The following is a 12,057-nucleotide window of genomic DNA, read 5'->3' on the forward strand; positions in this document are numbered from 1 at the left end:
TTAGCACTGCTTTCATTGTGTCCCATAGATTTGGGTATGTTGTGTTTTCATTTTCATTGTGTTCTAAAAAGTCTTTAATTTCTTTCTTTATTTCTTCCTTGACCAAGGTGTCATTGAGTAGAGTATTGTTCAATCTCCACGTGTTTGTGGGTTTTCTGTTGTTTCTGTTGCTATTGAAGACCACTTTTATTCCATAGTGATCAGATAGGAGGCATGGGATTAGTTCTATCTTTTTATATTTGTTGAGGTCTGTCTTGTGACCAATTATAATTGTAATACACTTCCAATATCTAGTGCTACACAAGTAAGAAGTCAGCTGAAGCTCTTAATCCACTGTGTCATTGGTCAGACAACATGGAAATTTTTAATCCCCATTTCTTTTGAAAGGACACTGTACTGTTTCAACCAATAGGGTCAATAGCTGTTGTCTAAACCTTCGCAGTGGGGTTCTGAGACTTAATTGGAGATTCATTCTCTATCTTTTCTTTTTCTTTTCTTTCTTTTTTTTTGGGGGGGGGGGTAAGAGGGTTTCGAGACAGGGTTTTTCTGTATGTCCTGGAACTCACTCTTTAGACCAGGATACAGAAATTGAACTCAGAAATTTGCCTTCCTCTGCCTCCCAAGTGCTGGGATTAAAATTATGTGCCACCACTGCCTGGCTCATTTTCTTGATCTCTACTTCAAAGCCAATGAGTCACAATCTAGACCATGACACATTGCAGTCTATATTTTATTAACTTATTACTATCTTTTCCACCCACACTCATGGTTGAGAGTGCACTTTGGAGACAGTATTACTCATCTTCTAATAGAATTATCAAAAGAACAAAGAAAATGAAAGATAAGTAACCTTTAGCTGTATTTTTGAAAACTTTGATATAATTTTTTTGCTATAGGACTCAAGTGTCAGGTGTGAAAATATTTGCCTGCTTACTCGTTGGTTTTTGTAGCGAGAAAACAAACCCTTCATCTTTTCAAGATGTATTCTTCTTTGTATTTCATATTTAAGTCTGTGTTTAAGTATTTAATCATTGGTTTACTTATCTCTTGGACTCATATCCAGGTCTAACACCCTCTGATATAGATATAATGGCTCTTTGATATAGAAAGTGATCCTCAATTCTCTGTGTATGGTGAACTTAGGTGCAATGGGAAGTTTTTAAAAGCTTACTGCTTGTCCACTTCTGCCAGTCCCCCATCTTCCTAGGGAGATTTACCTACTGCCTCATACTTTCTCTATAACTTTGTGGCTTGGCAGATTGTATCTTTCTCATAAAGTAACAGTTAACATTACAAGATAAGCAGATAGATGTCATTTTTTTCAGTCTTGTTTACCTCACTTATGATTTTTTTCTATCCATTTACCTCCAAATTAGGTGTTTTTTAAATACCTGAATTATATTCCATTGTGTACAACATTTTCTTGATCCATGAATTCATTAACACCTAGATTGTTTATAATTTTACTATGTGAATAGATGAATGAACTACAATGAATATGGTTGATAAAATAAATTTGTAATAGAAGAATAATCCTTTTGGTATGTGTTCAAAAATGGTAGTGTTGCATTTTGATGTAGAAAAATTCTCACCTTCCATAGGAAGCGCCACACTTTTCATAGTGCCTGTACAAATTTGCACTCCCATTGGCAATAGATAAGTTTACCCTTTACTATATCTTTACTTGCAAATGTTCATTGCAGTGAGTCAATAATTTCATTAAAGGACTCTGACTTCTACTACATTATCAGTTTGGTTCCTCACTGAGACTACTCTTGAATATTCTCTTGTTGCCCTGTGTTATGTATATCCTGCAGCTTTGGATCTGCACAACCGGCCCCTTCACACTTTTCTGCAGTTCATAGATAAGTTATGTGTTTGAGTGGGCCAACTCAAAATCCTGGATCTGGATCAGGGTGGTAGCTGTACTTATTGGCCTTCCAGGTTCCCTCAGCATCACCATTCGGGGGAGCTCCCTCCAGCACTGTCCTAGTTAGCTCATCTAATGCTGCAGCAGGCAAAGTATAAGGCCAGCTTACATATTCTTATTCTCTGAGGCTGACTCTACTGTGTTGCCCATGTGAAATGTAGTGCCCACTTTCTTGAGTGGTGCAGCAGTTGAGGAGCAGGAACAGTACTCCTGGACTCGTGACCCTGGGTTCATCCCTTGTGACTGCTGCAGTTGATGAGAGCCTCCTGCAGCAGACAAGTGGCCTGGCCAGATCTCCTGAGCTAATATCCTCAGGATGGCTCATCTGCTACCTCTGTCACCAAGGCCAGCTCTACTGTGTTTCCTGTGCTAAGTACAAAGCTGACTCTCCCAAGTGCTAAAGCTGAGGAGGGGTGGTGGCACCACGCCTGCTTTCAACACTTAGTGGCTAGTTGTCAATTAATGTTCAGGTGATGGGGCCAGCTCTAGACAGCCCTGGTTACTTCACCCATCAACTGGGCCCAGGAAGCATGAAAGTCTAGGGACATCTGCCTGGTCTTTGGTGGGAACAAATGACCAGTGCTGCATTGACATGGGCTCAGAAATGGCCCTTGACCATAGCACTGGCCGGGGTTTTACCATGGCTTTAGAGGGCATCCCTAGCTACTCATATCGGGCTATCCTTGAGTCTCCAGCCTCCAGTTCTTTCTCTCTCTCTCTCTCTCTCTCTCTCTCTCTCTCTCTCTCTCTCTCTCTCTCTCTCCTTCTTCTTTTCTATCTCTCTACAATTTACTTCCTCATTTTAATGTTGCTCTGGTCCTTTGAGTATGCAGAGTCCTCTAACAAGTGGTTTATCCTGGGCAGTAGTCATCTGTGGGTATGGTCTGCCCACCTGGGCCTGTGTGGCACAAGGCTGGGGGTCAGCTCATGCTTGCTCTGCCTCTATAGGCCATCACACTGGGTTGGTGTCTTAGTCAGGGTTTCTATTCCTGCACAAACATCATGACCAAGAAACAAGTTGGGGAGAAAAGGGTTTATTCAGCTTATACTTCCACATTGCGGTTCATCACTAAAGGAAGTCAGGCCTGGAACTCAAGCAGGTCAGGAAGCAGGAGCTGATGCAGAGGCCATGGGAGGATGTTTCTTAACTGGCTTGCTTCCCCTGGATTGCTCAGCCTGCTCTCTTATAGAACCCAAGAACACCAGCCCAAAGGTGGGTACCACCCACAAGGGCCCTACCCACTTGATCACTAATTGAGAAAATGTCCCACAGCTGGATCTCACGGAGGCATTTCCCCAACTAAAGCTCTTTTCTCTGTGATAACTCCAGCCTGTGTCAAGTTGACACACCAAACTAGCCAGTACAATTGACCCCTTGTCAACTTGACACACAAACACATCATATTAAGCCTCAACCCTTACTTTCTTATTCATCTCCAAGATCTAAATTACTTTAAAAGTCCCACAGTCTTTACATATTAAAAGTTCAATCACCTTAAAATGTCCAATATCTTTCAAATTCAAAGTCTTTTAAAAATTCAAAGTCTCTCAACTGTGGGCTCCACTAAAATACTTTCTTCCTTCAAGAAGGAAACATCAGGGCACAGTCACAACCAAAAGCAAAACTCAAACTCCAATGGTTCAATGTCTGGGATCCAACTCACAATCTTCTGGGCTCCTCCAAGGGCTTGGGTCACTTCCTCAGCTCTGCCCTTTGTAGCACACAGTTTGTCTTCTAGGCTCCAGCTGCCTGTACTCCACTGCTGCTGCTGTTCTTGGTGGTCATCGCATGGTACTGGCATCTCCAAAACGCTGCTATCTTCCACTGTAATTAGGCTTCACCAATAGCCTCTCATAGGCTCTCATCAGGGTGACAAGCCTCTGCTCCTATGCATGACCTCTTCAAGTCCTGGGCCATCAATTGTAACTGAGGCTGCACCTTCACCAATGGCCTTATGTGGCCTCTTACTGTACCAAGAGCCTCAGCTACTCTTCATGACCCCTTCATGCCTTCAAAACCAGTACCATCTGGGTGACTCTTACACAGTACCAAGTCCAGCCACAGCACAAAATACAACTGTAGCTATCTCTGGAACACACTCTCTGTGCTCTCAGAAACACTTCCAAGAAGATTTCATCTCAGTGATGCTGGTCTCTTCTTGATCACCGCTAATTTCTTAGCTCCAGCTAACGAGCATCAATAGTCCCAGTAACACAAAGGTTTGCTTTAGTGGTTCTGGTATCTTGTTACTCACAGCTGATTCTTCAGCCCCAGCTAACCAAAACCACAGAATCTTCACAATCAAAACATGGCCACTGTAAGAGTCTTTAATCTTCCCTCTGAAATTTCACAAGCCAGGCCTCCACCTTTTGCAGTGTTTTTAACATTGTCTTCCAATCTCCTACAGAACTTTCCACCAAACTCTTAATATTCTAATGGTTTTTCTAGCTCAAAGTTCCAAAGTCCTTCCACAGTCCTCCCCAAAACATGGTCAGGTTGTCACAGGAATACCCCACTACACTGGTACCAATTTGTCTTAGTCAGGGTTTCTCTTCCTGCACAAACATCATGACCAAGAAGCAAGTTGGGGAGAAAAGGGTTTATTCAGCTTACACTTCCACATTGCAGTTCATCACTAAAGGAAGTCAGGACTGGAACTCAAGCAGATCAGGAAGCAGGAGCTGATACAGAGGCCATGGAGGGATGTTTCTTACTGGCTTGCTTCCCCTGGCTTGCTTAGCCTGCTCTCTTATAGAACCCAAGAGCACCAGTCCAAAGCTGGTACCACCCACAAGGGGCCCTCCCCACTTGATCACTAATTGAGAAAAAGTCCCACAGCTGTATCTCATGGAGGCACTTCCCCAACTGAAGCTCCTTTCTCTGTGATTATTCCAGCCTGTGTCAAGTTGACACACAAAACTACCCAGTACAATTGGGTTCATCTGAGGTATGTCTACCACCTCATTCCCTGTGGGAAAAAGCTGGGGTATATCTCAGGCTTGCTTTATGTGCCTATAATGTATGTGGCTTAGAGGAGATTGCCTTGGGCATAGTCTGCCTGTGAGGGTCACATGGTATTAGGCTGGGGGTGGGATCTCAAGATTTTGTTTATTGGTTATTTAACTAATACATTCTACCTGGGAATTCGTATTTCTCCCATTGTCAGCATTCCTTATGCACCTATGACTCATTGTTTAAGGTTGTATGTGACCTCATGGGTATTTTCATGTTAACTTTGGCATATCTGTTACTGTGGTTTTTGTTCAGCTTGTATGTAGGCATTATATTGGTGAGACTTTATGGGTGTAGCTACTGATATAACTTGGAGATACAATATCACAACGTACTCACTGATTCTTTGATTTTTAAAATGTTGCCAAACTGGGTGTGGTGGCGCACACCTGTAATCCCAGCGCTTGGGAGGAAGAGGCAGGCAGATTTCTAAATTCAAGGCCAGCCTGGTCTACAGAGTGAGTTCCAGGATAGCCAGGACTACACAGAAAACCCTGTCTCGAAAAACCAAAAAAACAAACAAACAAAAAAAAAAGTTACCAAATTTCTCCACAATGTTCCCTAAGCCATCAGGGCAAGAGATATTTTGTAGGCAAATCTACTGGGATCATACTCCACAAATCCACATTTTTATGGTTATAAACCTTTTTAATGTTCCCTATGTGTTACAAAGAGAAGTTATGCAAACTGAAGACTACATATAAGGGCAAAAATTTAGAATGTAATTTAGTATTATCCTGGTTTAGTAAAAGAGTGGATATAGGTTTTTTTTTTTTCCAAAACGTCTTCAGTAGCCTTAGGTATTTTTTGGGTTACCAGAATCAGTCATACTTTCCCTCTTGTTGTTCAGACTTGTATACTTCAATACAAGAGTCATAGGTTAGTGCCAGGTTGTACATCAGAGCTAAAAAAAAAAATGGAAAAATCTAAATGTAAACAAATTAGTAAATAATGAAATAGTGTGCATGCACAATATGGACTATTATTCACTTACAAAAAGTGAAACCATCAACTTTCCAAGTGAATGCATGGAAAATATCCTAGCTCAGACCCCAAATTACAAATAGCACATATTATTACTCACTAGAGCCCCATACTTAGTAATCTTATAATATGAGTGTATATTATGGAACACCAAGGAAAAGAAACAAAAAGAAACAAAATGAACAAGTAGAAAAAAAATTAGGAATGTAAAAGGGACCAATGCCAGCATAGGGAAGTGGAAGAGCAATAGAGAATGAATAACAGGGGGCAAAACATTTTACCATTTATCTTTCTACTATTAAGAAATGGAAGAAAAGAAAAAAGTGAGAAAAGAGCCAGGGAAATAAACACAGAAGAAGAAAGCAGGAGGATAATAGTAAGGAATCCTAAAAATATGATTAGGAATTATAGCAATAAACCTTAAAAGAAATGTATAGTATGTAATATATATATATTACAAATCTTTATTTCACATATATGACAAAACTAATGAAATTTCTATTTAGGCTAAGAATAATTCCTCCAAAAAGCAAAGACCATCAAACAAAAGCCTAATAACCTGTCTTTGTAAAGCCCTCTTTTGAGTTGTTTCTCAGAGATGTACAAGAGACTCTTGAAACATTGCTATGAACTATTGTTTACAGCACTTGGTTGTCCCACAAGAGGTAGAAAGTAATTGCTTTTTGTTGAAGACAACATGCATTTCAGTCATATGACCAGAGGCTCCTGGGCTGAACTGACTTGAATACCTTCTTATTGAGGATTAGTTTTTATGATACCAGAAAGTACTAATCAAGCCTCCAAAGGACAGAGGCAACCAACAATTCCACCAAGCCATGGAGCCTATGACCATGAAGAATCACCTCACTTTTAAAGGAAACTTTCATTTTAAAAATCTCTCATTTAAAGTATATGTTATTTATTCCTTAACAATGTATGTGTTCATGAAAGTGTTGAGTTAAAAATCACATGTAGCCACAGTGTAGAAGCTGAGATCACCATCATATTTGAAATATTAACAGTAGGTATTGAACTATTTCCATAAAGTGTGCTGTGAGTGATGGTGCTGTTGATTAAGCATGTCTACTAATATCCTATACAGTGAATCAATTTTCATCAAAATATGTACCAGCTGTTTTTAATAACTATGCAGTCAATCTTATGATTGGTAGGAAGCCATATACTCTTGGACATTTTGATACTTCAGGACAAGATTATGACAGAATAAGACTGCTAAGTTATCCCCAGAGAAATGTTTTTCTAGTTTGTTTCTCAGTGGTCTCTCTATCCCCATTTGAAAATGTGAAAGGAAAGTGGGTTGCTAATTCATCACTACCCAAAGAGTTCTTTCTTGTATATTTGGACTCAAACAGGTCTCAGAGATGATCTCTCTACTATTAAGAAAGTTGCCAAGACCAAAGAGAAACCTTGTTTTCCAGAGACTGGTGAAAAGATGGAGTGGTATCTGAAGGCTGTCAAATATGTGGATTATTCTACTCTCACAGAGAAAGGCCTAAAGAATGTGTTTGATGAAACAACATTGCCTTCCCTAGAGTCTCTAGAACCAAAGAAGAGCCATGGATGATGCTGTTAGGAAACATATCATTACAATTACCATCTCCTTAAGATTGCAGGCCTACTTTATTAAGAAACTATGAGTATGAGGGTAAGGAGCATCCTTTTACCCAACATGAGGAACAATCAGGGCCATTCCTTTTCATTCTTCCATGCCTATGAGAAACCCTTGGACAACTGGCTGAAGCTCTCTCAAGAAAAAGAGCAAGAGACTCATTTCCTCAGCACAAGTGTTAATACAGACCTTATGACATTATTTTGTTTGAATATCCAGTTTAGTAAATGTTTGGGTGAACACCTTCCACAGTCCTGATCATATAGATTCATAAGGGCAAACTGATACTTTCTTGTGTCTCAACTCTTTCTATAAAAATTATTTTGATGTGTATGAATCTAACAAAACACTTCACAACTGAAAAAGAATCATGTGTAAACATGCAAAGCATATTAAGAATATTTTAGCATCAAGTTTCTGATATATGATGTCATAAAAGAAAAAGAACCTGTAATACTTCTATAATTCATTATTAATGATAGTTTCTTTTAAACTGCTGCTGAAATATTATTCCATATAACATATTTGGAGATGGAAGTTATTAACAAGATTTCAATGGTAAAGAGAAATAACTTCAAACAGGAATTTATTTATCACAGATTAAGAGGTCAGAGAGACAGAAAGTAGTGAAAAAAGTCACTTTATTGGCACAATGAATTCAAAAGGATTAAGGATGCTTAGTTGGCAGCAATTGTGCTCTGAATCCAGTCCACATAGTTGCAGACCTTGGTGTACACACCAGGGTTGTCCTTCAGGGCACAGCCATAGCCCCAGGAGACAATGCCCTGGAGCTGTCCATTGCAGACCACAGGGCCACCAGAGTCACCCTAGGAGGGAGAAATACAGTATTGAATCAAGAGGCATAAGGAAAAAGGACCACAGTACTCTGACCTGAAGATGCCATTCTAGCCTTGCTTTGTCTCCCTTGGTTAGTCCATCCTCTATTCTTGCGGACATATTGAAATAAACTCTAGAATAGCCCTCCTCACTTTTCCCTGGAACCTTCTTGCCTCATGCAATTGGCCATTCCAATTCCAATCCTAGGAAAACAAATATTTTTGGGAAAATGAATCCAATTACCTGGCAGGAATCTTTGCCTCCCTCCAGGAAGCCAACACAGATCATATTACTGGTGATCTGTCCAGGATAGGAGGCCTCACAGTCAGCCTGAGGCAGCACAGGGGCATTCAGACACTGGAGCAGGTCTGGGTTGTTCACTTTGAGGAAGGGATAAGAAAGAAATGTGATTCAGACCAGGATAGATATCAGTATTTGAGTTGAGACAATTCTGGAATATGCTTCAAGATATTAAGGCCAGGGCAAGAAACTTAGATCCCACAATAGTGATTATTGATGTCCTTTTGGGAAGTAATAATAGAACATTCTTCTTCTGATCTGTTTACATGCTGGGAACAAGATCATTTTGTGTGCAAATATCTTTTGAACGCACTGCAGTACTTGGTGTTATTGGGTACTTGCAATGGTTTTGCATCTTAGGAGCCAATGGTTTCAGTGTAGAACCTTGCTTGCTTCTGGAAAATTACAAAGGAAGTATATAAAGTGTTCTACTCACCACCAAAGCTCAAGGTGTTGCCCCAGCCAGAGATGAGACACTGAGTGCCTGCAGGTGCACAGGAGCTGGGCAGAGCCACAGTGGCCACTCTGGCATTGAGAGTCACAGGGGAAGCGAGCTTGATCAGCATGATGTCATTGTTCAGGGTCCTTGAATTAAAGCTGGGGTGCTTGATGATCTTGGCAGCATTGACAAACTGCTCATTGCCCTCAACAACATTGATGTTGTGCTCTCCCAGTCTCACTTGGATGCGGCTGTTGGGAAGAGGAGCCTGTTATAGTCTTCTTCTCCATTATTTCAAGTAGTTTACAAATTTTAAACACTTTTTGTGGAATCAGCTTAGAATGGGGAGAAGCCTGGTTTAATATCACAAAGTGACAGAGGTGTGGAGGGCAAGTAACATAGTGAGACCTGACTCCTGTTTCAAAGACAGATAATATGACTGAGGTAAAGCACTGCAGTTGCAGTCCTTCCCCTCTTTTTAAACAAAATATCTCCTTATATCTTCCTTCTTCCTCTGTGGATTTGCACAGTATCAACCCTACTAATTCCTCTTTTCTCAAAAGAAAAACAAAAAACCAGGCATCTAATGTGTAATAAGAAGAGCTCTATCCGTGCAAATGTGCCATCTCCCAAGTGGCTATGAGTTCACTCTCTGTGGTTTCCTCTGTACTTTTCTAATTATAATCTGGTTGATTCTTGTAACTGCCCTCAGCCTCAGCAAACTGGGTACCTGGAAGAGAAGCTGGGAATAGATGGGGAGGCGGCAAAAAGACAAACAACTCCTAGTTCTAATTTAGAAAACAAAAATATGTACATGTGACTAATGATACATTTTAGGCTTTCTTGTTGCAACATTTCTAACAGGAAAATTAACTAAAAATGTTATGGTTATTTTCTATGCTTGCTGCCTGCATTATTGTTTATACTTGGTGTTCCAACTTAAATTAAAGAAGATAATGGACGTGCCCATTTATTATATTCATCAGACATTTGAGATGTCCTTGACAATTTAATTCTTTATTATCTTCAAGGATGAAGTACTATAAAAAATTTTAAAACAATGTCTTCTTAAAATAGAAAAGAGAGGGAAAATTGTATCCCCGTGCTTTTTATTTAAGTTATGCTAGTATATTTTTAAGAAAATTATAAGATGTGAATGCCAAGGAACTCCTTGCTGAGTATCTATAGTAGTATCCTATAAGTAGGCATATTGATGCCTAGGTGAAATTAAAGAATTCTCTTATTGGCATCTGAAATGATCCTGATCAGTATGTAATATGGATAAGAAGGCATGTTTGTGTTTTTTCCACAGACAAGTTAATTCTGTTCCACCTTTAACTCATGACCTTGTTTGTTAAGCAGACTGGCTGTCTCCATTCAGGCTCACCTGGATTGAAAATTGCGATATCTGTTAAGGACTCTTGCAGACCCCCTGTCTTCAAAACTTATGCAAGTATATCTCCTTTTAGGAGCCACATAGAACTCAGATCTATGTGTGTCTACTTGTGAGCAGACATGGGCACCAGTGACAGGTGCAAGGCAAAGCACTGCAGACTGATGACCATGTCTTCTGTCTCTGAGTCCCTTGGAAGCACACTTGATTGCATAGAGGTGGGCATGGAGAGGCTTTCCTTAAAATAATCAGGAAGCCTTAAACCTCTCCTCTGAAAAAGATGCCATAAAATATTCAAGAAGAATCAAGGTCACTGTTTCCCCTTCCTGGTTAAGGCCCACTGTCTTTTGATGGATGGTTATCCACTTGTTTGCTACCTCCTTATTTTCAAACTAATAAAAAGTGAGGAAATGTACAGAGCCATATTGGGGTATCATGCCTCTTGGTAGGAACTCGACATTGATCAAGGTGAACTTCCTCTCCCAGCCTTTGTTGAGCATGGATTCCTGTGCTATTCAGGATCCTGCTCCACCTAGGGTGGAGCGCTCAGAGTAAAGGTGACGTTCATTCTTCCTCCAGATCTATGAATTCCTGGGTTAAGCTGGTGACCCACCCAGCTGCCTTAGCAGTGGAGTCAATGCCCAACAAACAGCCTGACCACTTTCCTGGAACACACCCCGGAGTTTGGGGGGAGGGACTGGCCCAAACTCTTAAATTGTCAGACCCCCATTAAATTTGGGGCCTCGATCATTAATTGGGTTGCCCTGGCCTCAGGTCTTTTTGCTGCCCCCCCCCCATATATCCCCAGTTTCTCTTCCATGGACCCTATTCACTGTGGATGCAGGCAGTTACAGATTCTGATGCATGTTCAGGTCTGACACCATCTTGTATACAAACCAGTTCTCAGTGCCCTCTTTATAGTGAAATGAAGAAAAACACATGAATTTTTAAAATGTTCACAGATATTCCACACTCACTGAAAACTCCTTTGTTTATTCTCATGGTATAGGACCCAGGATTGTTCATGTGAAAGTCTTTGTATGACTTCATGTTTGATTCTTTCTATCCTACAATCAACTTTCCTTGCTTTTACTATTCACCTAAGGAATTTTGGTTGATTTATAGGTTTGGAATGTTTCCTATTCTGTACTCTTATTCTCTCCAAAAGAAGAAATAAGTAATGTCTTTTCTGTGACTGTTGCCATTCACTGTATAAGGTCATTTTTTTGTCTGATCTTATACTATGCCCTTAGAAAGGTCAAGTGTGTGTTCTGTACAGTCAGGGCCCACTACTTACGTCTTATAGCAGTGAGCTGCAGACACTACCCACTGGTTGTTGATGAGGGAACCTCCACAGAAATGGTAACCAGAGTTCAGGGACACCTGGTAGGGGACAGAATTCTCTTGGCAGGTGTATCCTCCAACGATCTTGTCATCATCATCCACAGGGAAAGCAACTAGAATAAACACAAAAAGACCATTGAGAAGACAATTCATCAAGGTGCTGGAAGATGGAGCCTTCAACTTTCAG

The 12,057-nt window shown here is 40.4% G+C and overlaps 2 protein-coding genes and 1 pseudogene across 7 annotated transcripts in view; 2 read left to right on the forward strand and 1 right to left on the reverse strand.

The window, feature by feature from the left end:
- Positions 1-12,057, forward strand: part of LOC127678521 (anionic trypsin-2) — a 238,581-nt gene that overhangs the window by 47,137 nt on the left and 179,387 nt on the right. The window lies entirely within an intron of this gene.
- The window catches only part of LOC127678523 (anionic trypsin-2-like), a 204,748-nt gene that overhangs the window by 29,362 nt on the left and 163,329 nt on the right, over positions 1-12,057 (reverse strand). The window contains exons 3-6 of one of the 4 annotated variants that reach the window (XM_052173542.1): positions 11,824-11,875; positions 9,131-9,384; positions 8,638-8,774; positions 8,182-8,384 (exon numbers count right to left, since the gene is read on the reverse strand). The exons of 2 other annotated variants lie outside the window; for them this stretch is intronic. In XM_052173542.1, the coding sequence (XP_052029502.1) occupies positions 8,235-8,384; positions 8,638-8,774; positions 9,131-9,384; positions 11,824-11,875 (593 nt within the window). In that variant the 3' untranslated portion in view covers positions 8,182-8,234. Of the gene's footprint in view, positions 1-8,181; positions 8,385-8,637; positions 8,775-9,130; positions 9,385-11,823; positions 11,984-12,057 lie in introns of those variants that run through there. One more of the 4 variants, XM_052173541.1, reaches the window with a different exon arrangement.
- Positions 1,556-7,512, forward strand: LOC127677200 (cell division control protein 42 homolog; annotated as a pseudogene).

Source organism: Apodemus sylvaticus, chromosome 2, assembly GCF_947179515.1.
Source record: "Apodemus sylvaticus chromosome 2, mApoSyl1.1, whole genome shotgun sequence".
NCBI classification, from domain to species: domain Eukaryota; kingdom Metazoa; phylum Chordata; class Mammalia; order Rodentia; family Muridae; genus Apodemus; species Apodemus sylvaticus.